Raw genomic sequence first — 25,658 nt, 5'->3', positions numbered from 1 at the left:
TTGAGGGCGTACGCAGCGTCTCGACGGGCGTACGCAACGTCACGAAGTCGTACGCAGCGTCTCGATGGCGTACGCCTAGCGCGTGGCGTTGCACGATGACGTCACCGCCCGGCGTGCCGTTGGGTGTTGACGTCACCGCCCGACACCGTGCGACGTCCAAATTCAGTCGGCTCGCCTCCTGCCCAGCTGATTGGTGAGTATGATGTCGGGACCAGCCCCGCACAACTCCATACGCCTCCGCGGTTCGAATTGGGACCAGCCCCGCGTGGCCGTACGCCTCAAGCGACCAGGTTTGGTCACGCTAGACGCATGCAATCGCATGCTGGTGGGACAGGCCCTTAATGTTCTTATTGTCCAAATGGTCTAATGCAGCGTGGATAGTTAAGAAGATTGTGTCCTCTGCTGGTCTATTGTGGAAGTACGCAAATTGTAATGGTCCAGGTCCTTACTAAGACAGGAGTTGGTATATGTCCTAACAAACCTCTCAAAGCACTTCATCACTGTGGATGCTAGTGCCATGGATCAGTAATCCATGAGGCATGTGTCCTCACCTTTTTAGGTCATCTGTATTATTGATGTCCTTTTGAACAACTTGATTGGTAGGCTCCCACAACCTCATCTTTACTATGAATGTACAGTCTCTATACATCTCCATCCTATATCAGGGACATCTTAAATCCCTCCCTTCTTCCTGCAACAAGGATCTTACCGGTACCTCTCCATCAACACTCCCATCCATCTGGCAGAACTTGTTCTTACCCTGAACAACTTCTCTTTGAATTCCTCTTATTTCATACAAATTAAAGGTGTAGTCATGTGCACTCACATGGGGCTTGTCCATTGTATCTACTTCTTTAGTAACATCCACCCCATCCTCAACATCACTTGGACCATTTCCAACACTTTTCTCTCTTCTCTGGATCTTCATTCTTTCCTCCCGCCTTCTGACTCCACCTGCCCATCATATACTGGTCATAAGACAGAACAGCACTGAAACAGGTCCTTCAGCCAACAACGTCTGTGTCAAACACAATGCCAAGTTAAACTCATCTCTGCTGCATGCAAGTGACCCATATCCCTCAATTCCCTGCATCCCTCTATACCCTAGTCCCTTGGTCAATCCCTTCTCCTCTCATATTTATACCAATTCAATACCATCATTAATTCCTTTCCCTATATATTGCTCCTTGACCTGTTATAGCCATAGAGTAATGCAGCATGGACACAGGCTCATCGGCCCAACTTGCCTGTGCTGACCAAGCTGCAACCTCTACACTAGCTCCACCTGTCTGTGTTTGGCCAATATCCCTCTAAACCTTTCCTGTCCATGTACCTATCCAAATGTCTTTTAAATATTGTTACATTGTTGAGTTCTTCCAGTAGTTAGTTTTTTTGCTCTTCAGCATGTGTGTGGGCCTTTTTTGCAGCTTTGTCAAGTTGGTAATTCATTTTTGGATGCAGTTTCCAACATGCCCCTGCACAGCCATTGAACCAGGTTGGTACCCTACTTTAACTCTTATGGTAGGGTGAGAGATATGCAAGGTCCAGCAGTTACAGAATGTACTGGAATACATTTTGGATGCACTAGATGACCTTCAGCACCTCATGATGCCCAAGTATTAGCTGCCAGAATTTATTGCATTTAGAATGATGGTTGTGCTGCACGTCATAAAAATATGTAAGAAATAGAACAGGTTTTGGCAAAAATCGAGCCTGCTCTCCTTTTCACTATGATAGTGGTTGATCCAATCATGGCTTCAGCACTACTTTCTTTCTTTCTGCCCTCAATCCTTAACTTCTCTGTGGTTCAAAGGATTTTCAAATTCTGCTGTGAATATTCAATGACACCACAACCATAGCTCCCTGAGATGGCCAAATTTCACACTGTCTGGAATTCTTCTTCATCTCAGTCAGATCTATATAGCACGGAAACAAAAGTTTTGTTCGAACTTGTCCATGCCAACAAAGTTGCTTAAACAAACTATTCCCACTTACCTGTGCCTGACCCACATCCCTTCATGCCTTTCCTATCCATTCCCCCTTCTACCACTTCCTCTGGCAGTTCATTCCATGCACTCGCCTCTCTCTTGTGAAAATACTGCACCTCAGGTACCTTTTAAAACTTTTCTCTCAATTTATATCTATGTTCACTAGTTTTTTGATTCACCTAACCCGAGTTTAGATTAGTCTGTCTTTATTATATCTATTACCACCTTCTTCTACATTTGTGACGAACTAGTACAACAAGATGGCATTATCGTAAAGGGCCATAAAGCTGTAATTCCTGCCTCCCTGCACAGCAAGTACTTTGATGCAGTCCATGGGGGACACCCAGGTGCAGAGGGAACCATTCTACGAGCGAAAAGCATGTTTTTCTGGCCTGGAATGGCTGATTATATTCGTGAGAAGGTAGAGTCCTGTGCGGTGTGCAACAGTTTGACACCACACCAACAAAAGCAACCACTTCTCTCACACCCGGGCTCCCGACCTCCCATGGTCCACAGTGGCAACTAACATTTTTGCTTGGCATGGCAAACAATACCTGGTTCTAGTCGACTCGTATTGCGGATGGTTTGAAATTGATCTGCTCCGTAGCCACACCTCCGCAGTGGTAGTCCAGAAGCCATTTCTCTGTTCACGGGTCACCGTATCAACTACTGTCTGGCAAAAACAGGCACTGGTACCGCAAGTTCGCACACCACCTGAAATCCAATTCAAGCTTCAACAAAAACGAAATGTTCAAAAAAGATGGTATGGCAAGACGAGCAGACCACTTCCACCACTAGCCAAGGGACAAGTGGTCTGTCTACAAACAGAAAAGAGTCACGACTGCCTCGGTGTAATATCTGAAATTGCTCCCGAACCACTTTCATATCTGGTCAATGCCGACGGCGGCACCTACAGACATAATAGACAGCACATCCTGCCTGTGAACAAACCAGCACCACCTCCGTATTATCCCAACCGCACAAGTATACTTCCAACCCCATCCAGCGGCACCGGCCCGACCATACCACCGTTGCCAGCCGCTCCTGGTTTCGCCCATGACCACGTCACCTCGACCCCTGCCAAGGTCTCCAATTTCGTCGCCGTGGATGTTGCTTCAATTTCCTGCACCTCTTCTACCACCGATCACATCTCCGGTGAAGGAAGGAAATGCAGGGCTGTACCATACATGTGCAGGTCACACCTGCAAGCCTAACCTAAAGTACCAGGATTACGTTTGAACTGCCTCTGGTGTTGTTCCCTTCAGTTTACTTATACCTGCCACATGTAATCAGTAGTACCTATATCTTGCATGCGATTATCATATCTATTTTATTATGTTAATTCCTTAAGAGGAAGGATGTAGATAAGTCTGTCTTTACTATATCTATCACCACACAATTATGCATGCTGCACATTCCTTCTGTAGTCCAGTCCAGCTCTTCATCCCTACCCTGGACTGCTAGTCCTGTGAAGATAGTGCGTCACTGTCTCCCGACAGACTTGATGCAGACCATGGTGATGAAAGCATGTAATGTTCCCTCCGCTTGTACTGCAATAAAGACTATGAGTTATTACTTCTGTGTGCGGGTCTCACATTCAACATGGTGTCAGAAGTGGGATTCGAACCCACGTCTCCAGTTGGTACCCATGCGACAGGGTATCAGCCAAGTGCATGTCCTGACGGTCTCAAACCCAATCCATCAAAGACTATTGCAATTAACGAGTTACCAGCACCCACAGATGTGAACAGCCTGCAGAGATTCCTTGGCATGGTAAACTACTTGGGGAAATTCATTCAGAATTTCATTGAACTATCGCCCCACTGCGCCAGCTAACTCACAAAGACACTGTTTGGTCCTGGCATGAACAGCAGCAGAGGGCGTTTGACACTCTTAAACATTAAATATCTTGTGCCCCCTCTCTCACCTACTTCGATGTTAAGCTACCTGTCACACTGATTTGTGACACCTCCCAGTATGGTTTTGGAGCAGCTTGCCCCCAAAACAACGGGGACGGTAACAGACCCGTTGCCCATGCTTCTTGCACCATGACCGACACAGAACAACGCTAGGTTCAGATTGCAAAGGAGCTGCTAGCGGTAGTTTTTGCTTGCAATAAGTTTAATGACTTTATCTTCGGAAAAACGGTCACGATTGAAACTGACCATCAACCCCTAATCAGCATTCGGAACAAACCGATACATGCTGTTCCAGCGTGCCTCCAACGCATGATGCTACAACTACAGAAGTATGACATTGTGCTAACTGACAAACATGGCAAGGACATGCACTTGGTTCTTGGTTTCTTGGTCCTCCAAAATATTCCAAATGGAATTTAAACTTGGCGGATAGCCTGTCGTGAGCTCCACGTAAGACCTGCAAGAAACCATCCACGGATGAAGACAGCTTTGTCATGATGGTCTACTATGTTACTTTGTCCTGTTTGGAAGACCAGACTGCTGCTGACGATACCTTACGATCGCTCTCCTCTGTCATTCAGTACAGGTGGCCAGAAAGGCAATACAGATTACCACTCCCAATCAGGCCCTTCTTCTCCGTTCGTGACGAACTAGTACTACAAGGTGGCATTATCGTAAAGGGCCACAAAGCTGTAATTCCTGCCTCCCTTCACAGCAAGTACTTTGATGCCATCCATGGGGGACAACCAGGTGCAGAGGCAACAATTCTACAATCGATAAGCATGTTTTTCTGGCCTGGAATGACTGATTATATTCATGAGGAGGTAGAGTCCTATGCGGTGTGCAACAGTCCTATGCGGTACGCACCACTCCAACAAAACAACCACCTCTCACACCCGGTTCCCGACCTCCCATGGTCCACAGTAGCAACTGACATTTTTGATTGGCATGGTAAACAATACCTGGTTCTACTTGACTCGTATTCTGGATGGTTTGAAATTGATCTACTCCATAGCCCCACCTCCGCAGCGATAGTCCAGAAGCTGGAACGCCATTTCTCTGTTCACGGGTCTCCATATCAACTACTGTCTGATAATGGCAGTCAATTTACCTACCAGTGCTTGTTGAATTAGGATCATACTCTCACAAAGTGATAAGAATCCAAAGTTCTTTATTAGCAATTCAGCAGAAGTAACTTCATCTCAGCATGCATAACTAGTCTAAAAACGAGAGAGAAAGGGCTCTCTAATGAGCTTGTGGGCGGAGCCACAGTATGAGTGACACTAATCTACATCATCCCTCTTAAAGAATTAAATGCAAATACTAAACTACTGGCTATATAAAGCATACATAACATATGGCAATAAACTGGAGGAAGATTAAACTTCGCCCGGGTATTTTACGGTGGGCTTACAAACACGACCAGCATGTGTGCGATATAGTCCATTTCCATTTTCCGGGGACACAATCGGTGGTGTAATAGGCATTGGAGATTGAAACGGCATTCCCAGTGATGGAACAGGAGACTTTGGCACAGGCAGAGGTGGTGCAGCCATCGGCAAAGTAACTGTTTCAGAAACAGGATGTCATGCTGGTGCAGGCGGACCGATGCCGCTTGATGTAGATGGAAGTACACTTGTACGGTCAGGATAGTACAGAAGTGGTGTTGGCTCATTCACAGGCAGGATATGTTGCCTGTTACGCTAGTAAGTGCCGCCATTGGCCCTGACTAAGTATGAATGTGGCTCAGGGGCAGGGCAGGAGCATTGGGAAGGAGGGGGTCGGGGATCATGCCAGTATCTCACTCACTCACCGCTACCGCGGCACTCCTGGCACGGAGCCACCGCATTATGGCCAGGGAGGGAAGTAGCTCGGGTGGCTGCGAGCAGCCGCCGGGACCGGATAGCGGAACTGGCCACCACCTCAGCGCCTTCTGCCGGTCCGCTCACCTCTGGCAGTGCTCTCCGTCTGAACATCTCTCACCTGCCGCTCGCTGGCCTCGCTCATGTCAGCCACTTCCCGCAAATCCTTAAATTCCGACTGCTGCCGGGAGCAGGACATGGCCTCACTTGCTGAGCTGGGTGACACTGCATGGCATTCACTGCCCTGTCTATGTCTTTCAATGTAGACTGGGCAGTGAGGGGACCAGTTGAAGATCGGGTTAGTGGGCGATGGATAACAGGACAGCGGGAGGTGGAGCTTACTCCTGTGTCAGCGTGTGTAACCTCAATTGGTGATTTTGCGGCGATCACATGTCGACCATGCTGCAAGTTTGAGTTGAGGGCAAACATTTCTAAACTCACAGATTAGGTCGCCGCAGTGGAACAGTCCCTATGAGGTCACTGGAACTCTCCTTCATGCTCCAGGGAAGTTTCCGCATACCCACGGCGGCCTCAGCTAGGTCGCCTAAATTTTTTCAGCATGTTGAAAATTTTCTGCAAGAAAAATTTGGTCGGCATGGTTCATAGAAACATAGAAAATAGGTGCAGGAGTAGGCCATTCGGCCCTTCGAGCCTGCACCGCCATTCAATATGATCATGGCTGATCATCCAACTCAGTATCCTGTACCTGCCTTCTCTCCATACCCCCTGATCCCTTTAGCCACAAGGGCCACATCTAACTCCCTCTTAAATATAGCCAATGAACTGGCCTCAACTACCTTCTGCGGGAGAGAATTCCAGAGATTCACCACTCTCTGTGTGAAAAAAGTTTTCCTCATCTCGGTCCTAAAAGATTTCCCCCTTATCCTTAAACTGTGACCCCTTGTTCTGGACTTCCCCAACATCGGGAACAATCTTCCTGCATCTAGCCTGTCCAACCCCTTAAGAATTTTGTAAGTTTCTATAAGATCCCCCCTCAATCTTCTAAATTCTAGCGAGTACAAACCGAGTCTATCCAGTCTTTCAGCACAGAGACCGGCCCTGTTACTCCTGAAGGTAGGGACAAAAAGAAGAGGGCAATAGTAATTGGGGACTCTATTGTTAGGGGGTCGGATAGGCGATTCTGTGGACGCAGTCGGGAGACCAGGATGGTGGTCTGCCTCCCTAGTGCCAAGGTCTCGGACATGTCTCAACGCGTCCAAGATATCCTGAAATCAGAGGGAGAGGTGCCTGAGGTCATGGTACATATAGGTACCAATGACATAGGTAAAAAAAGGGAAGAGGTCCTGAAGGGAGGATTTAGGGAGTTGGGAGGAGAGTTAAGGAAAAGGACCAAAAAGGTAACAATCTCAGGATTACTGCCTGTGCCACGCGACAGTGAGAGTAGGAATAGAGCGAGGTGTAGGATAAATGCGTGGCTGAAAGACTGGTGCAGAAGGCAGGGATTCAAGTTTCTGGATCATTGGGACTTCTTTTGGGGAAGGTGGGACCTGTACAGAAAGGATGGGTTGCACTTGAACCCGAGGGGGACCAATATCCTGGCGGGGAAATTTGCAAGGGCTACTGGGGAGACTTTAAACTAGAATGGTTGGGGCGAGGGACTCAAATAGAGAAAGCTAGTAGACAGAATGGGAGGCAGGAAGCAGAAAAGGGAAGCAGTCGGACACAAGAGGAGAAAGAAAAAAAAGGAAATAAACAGAGAATAAGAGGCGGGGAGTTTCTTAAATGTGCATATTTTAATGCTAGGAGCATTGTAAGAAAGGTGGATGAGCTTAGAGTCTGGATGGACACCTGGAAGTATGATGTTGTGGTGATCAGTGAAACATGGTTGCAGGAGGGCTGTGATTGGAAATTAAATATTCCAGGATTTCGTTGCTTCAGGTGTGATAGAATTGGAGGGGCAAGAGGTGGAGGTGTTGCTTTGCTAGTCAGGGAAGATATTACAGCAGTGCTTTGGCAGGATAGATTGGAGGGCTCATCTAGGGAGGCTATTTGGGTGGAACTGAGAAGTGGGAAAGGTGTAGCAACACTTATAGGGGTGTATTATAGACCGCCAAATGGGGATTCGAGAATTGGAAGAGCAAATATGTAAGGAGATAGCAAATATTAGTAGTAAGCACAAAGTAGTGATTGTGGGAGATTTCAACTTTCCACACAGACTGGGAAACACATTCGGTAAATGGGCTGGATGGATTGGAGTTTGTAAAATGTGTGCAGGATAGTTTTTTGCAGCAATACATAGAGGTACCTACTAGAGGAGGGGCAGTGTTGGACCTCCTGTTAGGAAATGAGACGGGACAGGTGGCGGAGGTATGCGTTGGGGAGCACTTCGGGTCCAGTGATCACAATACCATTAGTTTCAATATAATTATGGAGATGGTCAGAACTGGACCTAGGGTTGAGATTTTTGATTGGAGAAAGGCTAACTTTGATGAGATGCGAAATGATTTAAAAGGAGTGAACTGGGACATTTTGTTTTATGGGAAGGATGTAGAAGAGAAATGGAGGACATTTAAAGGGGAAATTTTAAGAGTACAGAATCTTTATATTCCTGTTCGGTTGAAAGGAAACAGTAAAAATTGGAAAGAGCCCTGGTTTTCATGGGAAATTGGACATCTTGTTTGGAAAAAGAGGGAGATCTACAATAATTATAGGCAGCATGGAGTAAATGAGGTGCTTGAGGAGTATAAGGAATGTAAAAAGAATCTTAAGAAAGAAATTAGAAAAGCTAAAAGAAGACATGAGATTGCTTTGGCAAGTAAGGTGAAAGTAAATCCAAAGGGTTTCTACAGCTATATTAATAGTAAAAGGATAACGAGGGATAAAATTGGTCCATTGGAGAGACAGAGTGGACAGCTATCTGCAGAGCCAAAAGAGATGGGGGAGATATTGAACAATTTCTTTTCTTCGGTATTCACCAAGGAGAAGGATAGTGAATTATGTGAGGTAATGGAAACTAGTAGAGTAGCTATGGATACTATGAGTTTCAAAGTAAAAGAAGTACTGACACTTTTGAAAAATATAAAAGTGGATAAGTCTCCAGGTCCTGACAGGATATTCCCTAGGACATTGAGGGAAGTTAGTGTAGAAATAGCCGGGGCTATGACAGAAATATTTCAAATGTCATTAGAAACGGGAATAGTCCCCGAGGATTGGCGTACTGCGCATGTTGTTCCATTGTTTAAAAAGGGTTCTAAGAGTAAACCTAGCAATTATAGGCCTGTTAGTTTGACTTCAGTGGTGGGCAAATTAATGGAAAAGGATACTTAGAGATAATATATATAAGCATCTGGGATAAACAGGGTCTGATTAGGAACAGTCAGCATGGATTTGTGCCTGGAAGGTCATGTTTGACTAATCTTCTTGAATTTTTTGAAGAGGTTACTAGGGAAATTGACGAGGGTAAAGCAGTGGATGTTGTCTATATGGACTTTAGTAAGGCCTTTGACAAGGTTCCTCATGGGAGGTTGGTTAAGAAGGTTCAACTGTTGGGTATAAATGCAGGAGTAGCAAGTTAGATTCAACAGTGGCTGAATGGGAGAAGCCAGAGGGTAATGGTGGATGGTTGTTTGTCGGGTTGGAGGCAGGTGACTAGTGGGGTGCCTCAGGGATCGGTGTTGGGTCCTTTGTTCTTTGTCATGTACATCAATGATCTGGATGAAGGTGTGGTAAATTGGATTAGTAAGTATGCAGATGATACCAAGATGATGCCTCCAACCCGACAAACAACCATCCACCATTACCCTCTGGCTTCTCCCATTCAGCCACTGTTGAATCCATCTTGCTACTCCTGCATTTATACCCAACAGTTGAACCTTCTTAACCAACCTCCCATGAGGAACCTTGTCAAAGGCCTTACTAAAGTGGATAATGAAGAGGATTTCCAATGTCTACAGAGTGATTTAGGCCATTTGGAAGAATGGGCTGAAAGATGGCAGATGGAATTTAATGCTGATAAATGTGAGGTGCTACACCTTGGCAGGATAAATCAAAATAGGACGTACATGGTAAATGGTAGGGAATTGAAGAATACAGTTGAACAGAGGGATCTGGGATTAACCGTGCATAGTTCCTTGAAGGTGGAATCTCATATAGATAGGGTGGTAAAGAAAGCTTTTGGTATGCTAGCCTTTATAAATCAGAGCATTGAGTATAGAAGCTGGGATGTAATGTTAAAATTGTACAAGGCATTGGTGAGACCAAATCTGGAGTATGGTGTACAATTTTGGTCGCCCAATTATAGGAAGGATGTCAACAAAGTAGAGAGAGTACAGAGGAGATTTACTAGAATGTTGCCTGGGTTTCAACAACTAAGTTACAGAGAAAGGTTGAATAAGTTAGGTCTTTATTCTCTGGAGCGCAGAAGGTTAAGGTGGGACTTGATAGAGGTCTTTAAAATGATGAGAGGGATAGACAGAGTTGATGTGGACCAGCTTTTCCCTTTGAGAATAGGGAAGATTCAAACAAGAGGACATGACTTCAGAATTAAGGGACAGAAGTTTAGGGGTAACATGAGGGGGAACTTCTTTACTCAGAGAGTGGTAGCGGTGTGGAATGAGCTTCCAGTGGAAGTGGTGGAGGCAGGTTCGTTGGTATCATTTAAAAATACATTGGATAGGCATATGGATGAGAAGGGAATGGAGGGTTATGGTACGAGTGCAGGCAGGTGGGACTAAGGGTAAAAAGTTGTTCGGCACGGACTTGTAGGGCCGATATGGCCTGTTTCCGTGCTGTAATTGTTATATGGTTATATGAAAGTCCTGACATCCCAGGAATCAGTCTGGTGAACCTTCTCTGTACTCCCTCTATAGCAAGAATGTCTTTCCTCAGATTAGGAGACCAAAACTGTACGCAATACTCCAGGTTTGGTCTCACCAAGACCCTGTACAACTGCAGTAGAACCTCCCTGCTCCTATACTCAAATCCTTTTGCTATGAATGCTAACATACCATTCGCCTTCTTCACTGCCTGCTGCACCTGCATGCCTACTTTTAATGACTGGTGTACCATGATACCCAGGTCTCGTTGCATCTCCCCCTTTCCTAATCGGCCACCATTCAGATAATAATCTACTTTCCTGTTTTTGCCACCAAAGTGGATAACCTCACATTTATCCACATTATACTGCATCTGCCATGCATTTGCCCACTCACCCAGCCTATCCAAGTCACCTTGCAGCCTCCTCACAGCTAACACTGCCCCCCAGCTTCATGTCATCCGCAAACTTGGAGATGTTGCATTCAATTCCCTCGTCCAAATCATTAATATATATCGTAAATAGCTGGGGTCCCAGAACTGAGCCTTGCGGTACCCCACTAGCCACTGCCTGCCATTGTGAAAAGGACCCGTTTACTCCTACTCTTTGCTTCCTGTCTGCCAGCCAGTTCTCTATCCACATCAACACTGAACCCCCAATACCGTGTGCTTTAAGTTTGTATGCTAATCTCTTATGTGGGACCTTGTCGAAAGCCTTCTGAAAGTCCAGATATAACACACCCACTGGTTCTCCCTTATCCACTCTACTAGTTACATCCTCGAAAAATTCTATAAGATTCGTCAGACATGATTTACCCTTCATAAATCCATGCTGACTTTGTCCAATGATTTCACCACTTTCCAAATGTGCTGCTATCCCATCTTTAATAACTGATTCTAGCAGTTTCCCCACTACCGACGTTAGACTAACTGGTCTGTAATTCCCCGTTTTCTCTCTCCCTCCCTTTTTAAAAAGTGGTGTTACATTAGCTACCCTCCAATCCTCAGGAACTACTCCAGAATCTAAAGAGTTTTGAAAAATTATCACTAATGCAACCACTATTTCTGGGGCTACTTCCTTAAGTACTCTGGGATGCAGCCTATCTGGCCCTGGGGATTTATTGGCCTTTAATCCATTCAATTTACCTAACACCACTTCCCGGTTAACCTGGATTTCACTCAGTTCCTCCATCTCATTTGACCCCCGGTCCCCTGCTATTTCCGTCAGATTATTTATGTCTTCCTTAGTGAAGACAGAACCAAAGTAGTTATTCAATTGGTCTGCCATGTCCTTGTTCCCCATGATCAATTCACCCGTTTCTGACTGCAAGGTTCTTTTTAACTCGTAGTGCAGTGGAGTCGCTATTTAGCTACAGGCAGTCGAGAGCAGCCATAGGCAATCTCCTTTGCTGACCGGGCATTTTGATTGGTTCATTGGAGTTTTCAGGACCAAGGAAAACCGACTGCTAAACTTTATTATACTTCTTAAAAATGTCGCCACTCCTTCTCCCCCCCCCCCCCCCCCCCCCACACTATCTAGGTATGTTACAAAACTTACCTCCAGCGGCGCTACAGTTCTGTCACTGCCTGTGTGCGCAACTTTGGCGCCTTTGAGAGGGGGGGGGGGCGGGTTTAAAATGTCGTTTTTTCCCAGCCTGTTCAAATCGATTTTTGTCGGGCTGTTTAGCTGCTGAAGAATAATCGCTCCGACATCGGTTTTATTAAGTTTTTTTTAAACTGCACTGGATATTTTAATAGCAGGAGTAATTTAAAAATCAACTTCTAAAGCTGTCAACACCGAAAACGGGAACGGATTTCACGTCCGGGACAGGTAAAGGAAAGCCGTTTATTTTACATATAAACGTGCTTCTTAGGATGCCTTTAATCAAAATTTTACATTGCGAAAAGGTGACTTAGGACCCATACGAACCGGCAGTATTTTTCCTGCTGATACGGGGTTTAAATTCACCTTAACCGCAACGTTCCAAACGATCGCGTTCCACAAAATCCCACTCGCAAGATGATTAAAATGGCCTTTAATTTACGGGAATTAAACACTAAATTCCTTCCACTTGGCCTATAAATTCATGGCAATGAGATTTAAAAATCGTTATATTGAGAATTCTTGTGTGAATGTTATTTGGACACAGGCTATTTAAAAATGTTAACCTTTTCTTAAGAAATTGATAGATGTTTAGATCTAGTAATTGAATTTTATAATTAGCTACAATGAGGTAACTAACTAATTATATGTTGTAATTCAGGTCATCCAAGTAAGATTGTTTCATATTTGTTTCAGAATGCTTCAATCTATAACAACTGAAAATGTCATTCAGTTCGCTTAATTTTTAAGAAAGTTGTGGGCTTTTGACTGTCCTCGATCACAGCTTTTGAGTTAAGTCAATGGAAAAGCAATAGGGAACAAGATGCTAATTTCCGAGTATGAAAATGGCCATAACCTTTTTAATACTGAAGATATAAAAGTGAATTAGGTGTCAAATTAAACTTCGTTTTATGCTTTATCTGATGGGATAAATTGCAGACTAGATTTTTTAAATCTCAAAATGTTGTAATATTGCTACACTATCAGTCTGAAGAAGGGTCCAAACCCGAAACGGCACCCGTCCCTTTTTGTCCAGAGATGCTGCCTGACCCGCTGAGTTACTCCAGCATTCTGTGTCTGTCTTTGGCATAAGCCTGTATCTGCAGTTCGTTGTTTGTAAATCAACAGATAGTTGCTCAATGGCGTTTGCAGGATGGCCATTGCCATGAAGCACTGTGATCGCACACCCATTTCGCCACACCCCTCAACCCACCTCTGGATCGAAGGAATGGGTCACATTTCGGGTAGAAACCCTTTCTCAGACGAGTCTGAAGTAGGATCTCGACCCGAAGCGTCACCCTTCCTTCTACCCAGAGATGCTGCCTGTCCCGCTGAGTTACTCCAGCATTTTATATCTATCTTCGGTGTAAACCAAAGATCATAGAGCGATGTAAACGAGTATCGACAATTCCTTCCTGCACCCTACCCACCAAAGGTCCTCCCCCTCGCAACCGGGCACATGCGCAGTCGGGGCGATCGGCGCATGCGTGGTCACCGCTGATTCGGCCAAGCGGGAGGTTACAGTGCACAAGGACGCATGCGCAGAGAAAGCCCCTGGTCGCCTTCCGAGAGCGAGTGTGGTGAAGTCGGATGAGGCTAGTTGTCGTCCAGACAAGGAGAGTCATTCGTACAACAATCGACCCTGGTCGTCAGTTTTCTTCAAGTTGATTAACGGTAAGAGATCAGCGGGCAGTTTGTGACGAAGTCGTGTTGGGAGTAGATCTTCTGACGGTTGGAATAAAAGCCGCTGTCTAATGGCCGCCGGCGCCTTTCTCCGCACAAAGAGCTGCGCGCTCAACATGGCGGACTCAAAGCTTAGCTCCGGACGCCGAGCGGCTGTGAACTAGCCGATGGTTGGAAGAGGTGGATCGTAGTAGCTGGGACGTGATGGCGTTGGCAGGGTTGGGAAACGGAGTGGGGCCACGCTTCGCGGGGGATGCGCTTGGAAACGCGACCTGAAGGACAGAGCAGCTTAAAATGGCGGCGGGAGCAGATGGGGGAGGCGCTTCATCCCAGTCACTGCTGCTGTCCGCTTCTTTATCGGAATATCAAACTCTGATTATCACACTGAAAACAAAACGCACTCACATTTATTCTTGCATTCATTTTGCATTTGACTGAATAAAACTGGAGTACCTGAATTTCCACTCCGACACCAAGCACGGCTTCTGATGTTTTAAATGTGTCCGCTCATCAGTCCACTAGTATTTATTCATGGACACTGCAGAGATTATTAATGTCTTTTTCCTGAGATTACAATGAGGCAGAATAGGCAATATGACACTGCGCGCCAACGATTTTCCGTTGTGTGCACGGGCCTGTACATTTTATACGTTACAACTCAGACCAAACTATCACACGACATCTGCTGGGGGCTTATTGAGGACTCGCCACATTCTTTTTTTATGGGTAATTTGAAAATATTCCTCTTTGGATACGGTTTCTTGAGGAGCGTGGGCACGATTTATATTTGGCGTATGCGAAAACGCTGTTCATTTTTCCCGCGCCTTTTGACAAGAAACGATTCCTGTAATCAACGCGAGTCTCAGAAAAGTTGCACGTGGAACCGCCGGACACCACCTGCACACGTTTGGAGAAGGGAGCTCATGTTCACTGTTAGAAGGAAGTGCGCCACTCTGGACCCCGTAATGACATGTCAAAGTGACGTCGATGGTGTTCGTCTGTCTGTTTTTTTCGTCTTCTAAATTTTTTTTAGTGCGTTTTAAAAGTCGGTGTAAATGTTCTCCGGTTTGTTTTAGGTGGGGGGAGGGAGAGTCGAGTGAAACTTTTTTTTTCCGTTTCTTACCTTGCCGGAGATGCGATTGTTTTCTGGGTCGCATCTCTGGTCGCTCTGCGACCTACCATCGATGGAACTGGAGGCCTCCTCGGACTGACTTTGAGCCCCACCGCGGGGCCGTGGACTTAACATTGGAGTCCATCCCTTGCCTGGGATCGCTCCAACCGCGGCCTGCGGATTTTACATCGAGAGCTTACAATCGCGGGAGAGGCTAGTCTGGAGCTCCAATGACGCAGAGTCGATCGCCCGGCTCGGGGAAGTTGACACCCCCCCCCTCCCCGAGGCGGAGGGCCAAAACGCCGCTGGCCACGGGAATCAAGATCGTCCAGTCAACGAAGGGCTCGAGGCCTCCGACCGCGGGAGAGCAAAGAAGGGAAGAGATTTGAACTTTTTTTCATTTTCCATCACAGTGAGGAATGTGGAGGAGTCACTGTTGTGGATGTTTATGTTAAAATGTATTTGTGTGTTCTGTTGATTTTTATTTGCATTATGACTAACTTGGCAAATGAAGTTCCTCGTATAATGCAAATCATACTTGGCTAATAGGGAGGTTTCACGGCAGTAGGGTCACGACCCATGACCCGTACTGTTGCTACGCTACTCCAAATGGATTACACGCGATGAACTGCAGGTAGGCACTTACCATTGTTTCTAGCGTAGCGGGCCCGTTAAAACCTGCTGAATTTTTGCGCTGTAAATAATTATGGAAATCGGGATAAGCGTGTGTGACATTTAGCCTACTTCAGAATTCCGAAAGTGAGGAGAAATGACGGTAAATAGAAGCGAGAGCTGAAGGGACAACAACAGCCAGAGTGCTTGGCGAACATTGGCCGTTTGCTCACTACATTTCATCAACTAAGGTGTTTTTTCTTGATGCCTTCGGCATCTAAAAAGTTTCAGAAGTGATAAATCTGGCTGTAATTTTTTTAAATCGCCCATGGTTCGTTCCCAAGTGGGTTTTTACATACAAAATGAAAACGCATCTGAAGAAAAATTTACAGCCAGATTTATCACTTCTGAGAATTTTTAGATACCAAAGGAATCAAGAAAAAACACAAATAATGCCTTACTTGATGAAATGCAGTGAGCAAACGCGAGAATTCCCAATATTTTCAATTCCGATATCTGCACGGCTAATGTTTACCAAGCACTAACTGCTGTAGTCCCTTCAGTTCTCGCTTCTCTATACCTTCATTTTGCTTCACTTTTGGAATTCTAAAGTTGGGCACATGTCTCTTACACTTACCCCGACTCCCACAATTTTTTTTAGCGCAAAAATTCAACATTTTGGCGGTTTTTAACAGGTAGGAAAGTACGCGTTTTTAGCATTAATAACATATACCGGAAGTGACGGATGTCCTCCAGATGGATTTAGCGGCTTCGTGCGTCAAGCCCTATGATCCAGTGACCTTACGTGCAACCCCCTTATAAAGTATTCTTGTGATTGCATGAATTGGCGGAGAATTTATAATTGCAAATGATAGCAACAATCATACAGAATGACACAAAAAGTGGGGGTGTCGTTTGGGGACGAGACCCTTCAGTGAATCGGAGCACAACTTACTTTTGGATCGATTAGCAATTTCCAGATTGAGGTGCGGAATATTGCATGGTGGGTTGGGAGAGGGTGGTGAGCATTCTACTTAATCGGCAGGAGCAGAACATTTATCTTTTGCACTGGTTTCTGCAAAGGTGTCTTGGATAGGTTTTTTTCTCTTCCCTCTAAAAATGTTTCTCTTTGGTACTTTATGTTTAAATTACAATACAGTACGTTTTTCGTTTGAGTTCTGCTTCAATTTTATTATCTGGAAAAGTTTGGATTTGTCATATTACTTAAAATCACAGGTTGTGACTGCAGCAATTGAGAAGTTCCAAATTTGAAAAATAGAATTTACTTCTAGCAGCCTTTGTTATTCACAAGTGTGTTAAATCTTCCAATCTAATCTAAGTGTGTTAAATCAGATTTCAGTAATTGTGTAGATTTTCATGATTGGCTAAGCAGTAACTGCTTTGTAAAATGCCTATTGCAGAACATACACATTATAAATTAATGCCTGATTCAACATTATGATAATGTTCAACTGATTTGCCTATCCATTCAATTCTAAAGTTTATCAAATCAAGTCAAGTTTATTTGTCACATACGAGATGTGCAGTGAAATGAAAAGTGGCAATGCTCGCGGACTTTGTGCAAAAAACAAACAAACTACAAACAATGGAACAGAATCACATATTCTTTTATTGTGGGAGGAAGGAAAAAGGAAAAACACAGCAATTTAAAAAAAAAACAGTAGAATGTTACAGTAAAGTTAGTCCCTGGTGAGGTAAGAGTTTAGAGTCCTAATGACCTCTGGGAAGAAACTCCTTCTCAACCTCTCCGTTCTCACAGCATGACTACGGATGCGTTTGCCTGACCGTAGCAACTGGAACAGTCCGTTGTAGGGGTGGAAGGGGTCTCCCATGATCTTATTGGCTCTGGAGTTACACCTTCTGATGTATAGATCCTGCAGAGGGGCGAGTGAAGTTCCCATAGTGCGTTCAGCCGAACGCACTACTCTCTGCAGAGCCTTCTTGTCCTGGGCAGAGCAGTTCCCAAATCAAATCGTGATATTTCTGGACAGGATGCTTTCCACAGCTGCTGAGTAGAAGCACTGGAGGATCCTCAGAGACACTTTGAATTTCCTCAATTGCCTGAGGTGGTAAGGGCGCTGTCTTGCCTTACTCACGAGTGCTGCAGCGTGTGATGTCCATGTCATATCCTTAGAGATGTGGACTCCCAGGTATTTAAAACAGCGCACCCTATCAACAGTATCCCCATTTATCCTCAATGGTGTGTACATCTTAAATCTTAACGTTTACAATATTCTTTGTAACTTTAGCAATGACTGCTGATGGCCTACTTGAGTTACATTCTCTGGAATGTTGGTGCTTAACTGTTGAATTTGATTTTCCATTCAAGAGCAATTTATTCAATACAAAATTCATACCTATGCCACTGAACATTTCAAGTGCTTTGAAATTATATGTGTTATGATATTAAACAGCAAAATATATCCATTAGCTTATTTGTTGTGAAGGTTAATGCTCATTTTGTTTGACAAGACTGATTTTTTGTTACCTCCCATGGTCCTCTCTTCTGTAGTATGAGTTCATTTCCTATTTTAAATTAAGTGTGACTTTTGTGGTATTTGGTATGAGTTTAGTGGGTCATTGGGAGATAGAGCTTGGTTCAAGCTTGAAAATACCTATTTTGTTTCAGTCTTTAGGCTCGGTTTGGATGGGGCTAGGTTAATTAGAAACAGAAAAATAGGTGCACGAGTAGGCCATTCGGCCCTTTGAGCCAGCTAATGATCATGGCTGATATTTAAAATCAGTACCCCGTTCCTGCTTTTTTCCCATATCCCATGATTCATTTAGCCCTAAGCTAAATCTAACTTTCTTGAAAATTCTGTGTAAATAAATGCCCTTGATCTTACTAGTTCAGGATATGATTGGAATGATTTTCCTATAAATGGTTGGTAAAGTGTACTTAGCAGGAAAGCTGTCACATTGTTTACTTTTCCTGAACATTTTTGTGTAATTTAATGAATGCTTAGGTATCAGGTTTTTGTTTTATTCAAAGGAGCTAGTAGGTATTGAGGGGGGTGGAAACTGATTAACGCTGAGTGTTGGTATAGACAGAAGGCATTGGATTTGTAACATGGATGTACAAGAGTAACTGATTTGAATAATTACATAATTATGCTTAATTGATCAGCATTTAAAATGATCTAAAATCGATCTAATTTTTTTTTTGTCAGGCTTTCTGAAATACGTAATGTTCCAGTTAATGTGTGGTCTGATTAATAACTATTTGCTCGTGATCTTATTGAATGATTGTGCAAGAAACAATGGCCCACTGGCTCCATCTCCAATTTATGTTTTTGTGTTATATTCTTTATATTCTTATTTTCAATTGTGTAAGACAGCCTTATTTTGTCTAAACTAAATTTGTTTGGAAAAAAAGTCTGCTGGACTGGAGTAAAAGATAAAATGCAGTATCGGGGTTGGGCTTCTGATATAAAGGCTTGCTTCCTGAGTGTGACATAACTACATGTTGGGTATGGGAATCAGTACTGTATGAATTCTTGATACAGGTTTGGGTTGGACGTGGCTGGGTATTAATTTTATACCTGAACAGTTCTCTTCTAGAATACATAATACATCCAGTATACTTTGCGCAAGAATGCAATTGGAGACATACAATAATACAGCTTGGAAACGGGCCCTTCAGCCCACACAGGCCAACATGCCCCAGCTATACTAGTCTCACCTGCCATCGTTTGGCCCATATCCCTCCAACCTGTCTTATCCATGTACCTATCTAACTGTTTTTTAAATGTTGGGATAGTCCTTGCCTCAACTACCTCCTCTGGCAGTTTGTTCCATACACCCACCACCCTTTTTGTGAAAAAGTTACACCCCAGCAGATTCCTATTAAATCTGTTCCCCTTAACCATAAACCTACTTCCTTGATTCACCTACTCTGGACAGGATACGCTGTGCATCCACCCGATCTATTCTTTTCATGATTTTACACACATCTAAGATCAAATTTTTTTTAATTGAACATAGCGATGGGCAAATGTTGAAATGACTCAATTTCCCACATGTCAAAACAGTCTTGATTTTAAATGGCCCATAGTCCTTCCAGCAGCCATGAGCACCGAATCGGTTTGTTCACTGGACCAAGCGGATACCTGATTATGAAAATAGCTTTAAAACAGGTGTCATTATTTTGTGATCAGACTAGTAATGGAGATGGCTTTCACTATTTTCGTTTGGTTAATGAGAGATGAGCGCCCTGAAGTTTTTTTATGTTGAACAGATTCCTATGTAGTGTGTTTCATGTTTTAGAGTAAAATTCAAGGCGCAGGGTGGCAAAATTCAGCACACAGACCATCATTTCATAATTTTCTATTCTACTATGATCCGATGACAGGTCATCGGTTGCGGTTAACTTTAATTTTTTACATTAATTATCTATTGCAGTGATGGTTAAATCGAACAGCATTTTGATTTACTTGTGGGTACTGTAATCTGTAGAAATTCATGTATCAAGTATCCTTTATTGTCATTCAGACTTTTCAGTCTGAACAAAATTTCGTGCCATGCAGTAATAACATAGAATAAAAATAACAAAACACACAATAAACACAGATTTAACATCCACCACACTGAGTCCACCAGGCCCTCCTCACTGTGATGGGAGGCAAAAGTCTTAAGTCCTTGTCTCTTACCTCCTTGTTCTCCCTCTGCGTTGAGGTGATCCAAGCTTCCGATGTTGTGACCCCACCGGGTGATGGTAAGTCCCACGGCTGAATCCGAGCACCGCAAACGGGCTGGTTCAAACTCCGCGGCCCGGGGCGGTCGAAGCTGTTGTTGCGGGAGCTCCGGAGAACAGGTCACCAACCTGTGACCTGCGAGCTCCAGACGTTATCGTCCACTGGGCCCGTGGCCGAGCCTCCGAAGTCGGGTCGTCGCCACAGCCCCGAAGTCGGGCCGCCGCCGCCACAGCCCCGAAGTCGGCCAACTTGGTAAGTCCTGGCTGGCTCTGCCTCCGGAGCCTCGAGGTCGGTCCCAGTTGGAGGCCGCCAACTCCGCCGTTAGGCCTCAGCGGAGACGAAGATGGGGGGACGACAAGAAAAGGTCGCATCCCCCCCGAAGGAAGAGACTAAAACCGTTTCTCCCCCCCCCCCCCCCCCACACATACACAACTAAAATAAAACTGAAACAAACTGAGTGCAGGCGAGCCGCAGCTGCTAGGGCAGCGTCGCCACTTCCGGAGCAAATTGTCAGTCAAAATAAGTTATTGGGTGTATGTATATACTAAGATTGTTTTAACGAAATAGTTGAGTTTGGCTTTGCGTTTACTTGAGCAAAACTAGTGAACGGATCATCGTTGTAGTACTAATCCATGTGTGAAATTGTTTACTGGATATGTTGTTACTAATGTAGTGAGTTAACTTGTCACCAATTTCTTACATAAAATTTCTTGTGAATAATTCAGCAATTACTTCACGTTCAAACCTGTTTTTTGTCCTTATTCTAAACACACTATTCTATTAATTCTTTTTAAGTGTTGGCAAAAGAAATCTTTATGCTATCAATGTAGATTAAGTTTTTGGTAGAATGTCAAAAAATAATAAAATAAGGTAGGTATTGTCAGGAAATTATTTGGTATTTATACGGAATATACACCAGCAAATGAATCAATCGATCCAACACAGAGACATAAAATTCATAATTTTCTATTCTACTATGATCCGGAAACAGGTCATTGATTGCAGTTAACTATTATTTTCGACATTGATTTTTGAGACAAGGTAGGAGAACTGCATCGGTAGTATTATTGCACACTTCATTGAAATAACATCTCAAATTAATTTATAATTGTGCTTCATATCCAAGGCACCAAATTTAAAACTGAGCTGTATAAAACAAACCTAGTGATTCCTGTCTACTAACTGCTGGCATTTCACCACATAACATAGTCTTAATGTGGTGGCCCCAAACCCAATTTTGCATAACTTCTGATGTAACTTACAGGACTCTTTTTGCTAACGACTTCTCCTCAAACTTATAATCTAATGCAAATGGAAATTTTCTCTTTTTTGTTTCACGTGGTAAAGCCCGTAAAAGGATTCTAAATGATGTCCCGGAGAAGAAGCAGAAGTCCGTCCCGAGAACGTAGAATGCGTGGTGACCGGGGAGCAAGTAACAAGACTGACAGTGCTGATCCTCGAGATCTTGAGAGGCGTGTTTTTGTTGGAAATTTGCCCACCGACTCCATGGTGAGGAAGGATTTGGAGGAAATGTTCCTTAAATATGGCAAGATAAATGGTTAGTATCTGGAAACATTAGACTATCCAACTGAATCTGGTGCTTGCTTCTAATGTCCTACCTTTTACCGTTTGAAAGGTATGCTACCAGAATTAAACTGTGTTATCTTCTGGAAATTCAGTATCATTTGTTGACTCTTTGCTCCCAAGTTAGTAAATTGCAGCTGGAAAGCACGGACTGGAATTTTCTTATTTATCGCTATTTCTTGATTTGGTGGAGCAATGTGCTAAAATCTGTTTGAATCATTCATTTGTCCATGTTTGCACAACTCTGAATTCCCATTGCTTGTAATGGATATTCCTAAATATTGGGGAAAGGAGTTTTTTTTTAAACATTTCATGTGGCTTGAGGTAAGTTTGATTCTTTGAATTGGTGTGATGCATTAAATAGACTTTACCATTCTAACAACCAAAGTCAACGTATAGGGGGCACAGTCCAAGATTTGGAGCAGTCATGCAGGAAAACTTGGAAATGGATGGCTGAATTGTGCTTCCTTTTCTATTCTGAAGTATACTAATCCCATTTCCAAACACTTAGTCAAACAGGAACAAAATATCATATTTTTCACCAGCAAGCCCAAGAGTTGCAATTAACGTGCTGCATTAAAGTTTTACGCAACATTCATCTTCCTTATACGATCAATTCTTTTTTGGTTCAACGTGGACATTTCATACTCTGGTATGACTAAACTAGTTGTCTGTTGGAAACTAACATTCTTAATCTGTGATTTGAAGTGTGGAATCCGCCATCAGTTTAAGTTTGATTTTAATATTCTACTTGAAGATCAGCCACGAGTGATGTCTCATCTGTTACTATAATTTTGGAGGTTTGAATCTGTTTTCATCAAGCTTGTCAAAATGCCAAGATAAGGAAAGATGAATTCACTTATTGCATCTCTGATAACTGAATCTGATCAAAGAGCCACATTTAATATTATTCAAAACAAGTAATGAAATAATTCACCAGGTTTGATCTTTTTAAGTGCCAGTGGGAAATACTTATTTGTTTCTGGCTCATGGTGTCCTTAAAATATTCGATTCTAAACACAATAGCTAACAAAACAGTTATGCTGTGATGGAAGTTCATTTAATTCTGATATATTGGCTGCCAAACCTCTTGATGTACATAATTCTAATTACCGAAATACAGTTCCTGACTGATCTTCAACAAATTTAAGGTCATTTTGTCCAATGACCTCTGGAATGGACTTGTGCGAGAACACTAGGTTGTGATTGCTTTTGTGGTTGATTCCTTACATTGGTATCAACTGACATGGATGGACGTGTTTTGACGTGCTTCTGAGATTGCAGTGGATCTCTGCGGGAAATATTAACACAGTGAAAGGAGGAACTGGAGATATTCTGTAATTATGATGTACATCTTGGAAAATATAACATTAAGTGAAAAGTTATTATGTTTGAGAGAATTTTATGACCAGATCACCAATATATGAGAAGAAAATCCACATGCAAGAAAATAAGTTTAATTTGGTACTTCTATGGAAACTATACTTTGCATTGGAGTAATTTGGGGATTGTATTATGGGTGTGGTTTTAAAATGAGACTGAATAAACAGTGCTTCCAAATTTCTTTGATTCAATTAGTTATCTCACCAGACTCTCAGACATGTTTTTTAATAGCCTAGTTGTCCCAGTATCTTGGATTACTTCTGATCAAATTTTGCCAGAAAGGTATTATAGCCTTTATCACAGATCCCCACCCCAATCTAGTCTAATATTAAATAATTTCAGAACTGCAAGGCAAATGTTTCGCCTTGCTGACACTCATGTCTTGGGGATTGGGGTGGAATCCATTTCAAAGTGGATGAGCCAGGTATCTACCACGGGCTTATATAGTCATTACATATCCACTAGTAATGAAGGGTGATTTTGCATTTAATTTGAAAATATGAAATAATAATTAATTTTTTGGAAATGTAAGATTCCACAATGTACACCGACCATCAATTAAAATAAGCTTCCAGCTGGATTCCTAAAGTAACTACAAAGATATAACAATGCCAGGTTCTGATTTGTTTTTTAGTTTAACTAGATCCCTGGGACACAAGGTATATAATTAAAGTGATTGGCCATTAAGCCAGCTGAAAGAATTCTGAGGGCCAGAAAGCAAATTTTAATTAACTTGGCTATCCATTACCTTATGAAATAAATATTGGACTGCGCACATAATCAACAATTACAAACAAGAATCATCTTATAAAATTTAAGGGAATTAAAGTAAGCATAAATATTAGGCTTTGCAAGCCTGCCATTTCTTCCGGTGGAAATTTGACTTGCTATATGAATATATGAATAGCAACTTAATTATATCTTGAGCCTATGACATTTTCACATTTTTATTTATATATATATATATATAAATTTTATTCAATATATATAAAATATATTATATTGAATGCTTACCTGATATTCGTGTCTTGAGTCTGTTGCACAATTAAATAATTACACAATTAAATAATAGTACAGCAAAGATGAAATTCTCTTAAGCTGTGGCAAATCTGCCATTTATTTGTGTACTAATTTTCAGATATTTCCTCAAACTATCACGTGCACTTCAATTGGAGATGCGTTGCACAAAGGAAGTCTTTATATTTTGGTCAACTAACACAGAAAGGACACTATTTCAACCAGGACTGACATCTGATTTTTGAATTTCTCTAAAGGATTGGACAAGCTTCTTTGGTTATTATATATAAATGGTAAAGGGCAATCATCAAGGCTAGCCTTTGCAATTTTATGAAAGGAGATAAAATCCGGAGATTTCAATTTCTTGAAATGAATAATGGAGAATTTGCGAGCAGGAAGAGACTTCATTAAGAACGTTTGAACTTTTGGCTTTTCATTTAATGCTGAATTGTTGGTGACACCCATAATATGGTTTTAAATTACGGAAGGAAAGAGGAAAACGTTAATGTGGGGATGTCAGTCATTCTTGCACTATGCATTGGCACTGATCTATGAACCTGAGTTATCAGTATGTCACTTTGGAGAGCTACTCAGTGGCCCAAACAGTATCTGTGAAAGAAAGTGGACACCGGACGTTTTGGGATCCAGATGAAGGGTCTCAGGTGAAAATGGCGACTGCCCCCTTTCCAGATGCTGCCTGACCTGTTGATTTCTTCCAACAGCTTTTTTTTTGTTCCAATACGACACAATCTGGTTTTCACACCATAGATAAACATATTGTTTTGATATAACATGATCACTAATTAGAATACCCAATTTTGAAACTGGCGAACAAATAAATCAGCTAATTCGGCTGACTGGATTGCACACATGACAATAAACTGAACTCAACTAATTTGTTATCTATAGCTAACATATGGAAAATCTAAAGCCATTGTTCTCATAAAGTTGTTATATTAAAATTTATCCATACAGTGCTGATTCTAAAGCCTCCAACCATGTATTTCACAATTTATGGCCCATAATATGTGGGTACATTTGTAGAAATTTGTAGAATTATTTAAATCCTGAGTGCAATATGGAAATTTGGTTGATTTCTCATTATTTGTCAAACTCATACTTGCATTCGTTTGGCAATATCTGAAAGGACTGGAAAAATATGCCACAGTAGTACATTTTAGTGGATGCTGCTGGAAGTTACATGCCTTCATAATACAGGCATGATATTCTTCCGATTTAAATCTGAATTTCGATTTTTTTCTTTTTTCTTTTCCTAACAATGAATCAGATTTTTCAAATTTTTGTGCCCGATTTTGACAGTTTAGTTGGCAACGGAAGGAGTCAGTGGAGGTACCGGTCTGGAGGCGGGCAAGCTTGTGATTCATGATGGAAGTCAGCAAGATCAGCC

General features: G+C 42.8%; 1 protein-coding gene across 4 annotated transcripts in view; it reads left to right on the top strand.

Moving 5' to 3' along the window:
* Positions 1–13,612: 13,612 nt before the first annotated feature.
* The window catches only part of ncoa5 (nuclear receptor coactivator 5), a 50,295-nt gene continuing 38,249 nt past the window's right edge, over positions 13,613–25,658 (top strand). The window contains exons 1-2 of one of the 4 annotated variants that reach the window (XM_033041639.1): positions 13,613–13,819; positions 21,614–21,824. In XM_033041639.1, the coding sequence (XP_032897530.1) occupies positions 21,632–21,824 (193 nt within the window). In that variant the 5' untranslated portion in view covers positions 13,613–13,819; positions 21,614–21,631. The remainder of the gene's footprint in view (positions 13,820–21,613; positions 21,825–25,658) is intronic. The other 3 variants (XM_033041638.1, XM_033041641.1, XM_033041640.1) reach the window with 3 other exon arrangements.

This window comes from Amblyraja radiata, chromosome 23 (assembly GCF_010909765.2).
Source record: "Amblyraja radiata isolate CabotCenter1 chromosome 23, sAmbRad1.1.pri, whole genome shotgun sequence".
Classification (NCBI taxonomy): Eukaryota; Metazoa; Chordata; class Chondrichthyes; order Rajiformes; family Rajidae; genus Amblyraja; species Amblyraja radiata.
Note: the sequence above shows the minus strand (reverse complement) of the source record. Positions and strands in the feature narration are given on the sequence as shown.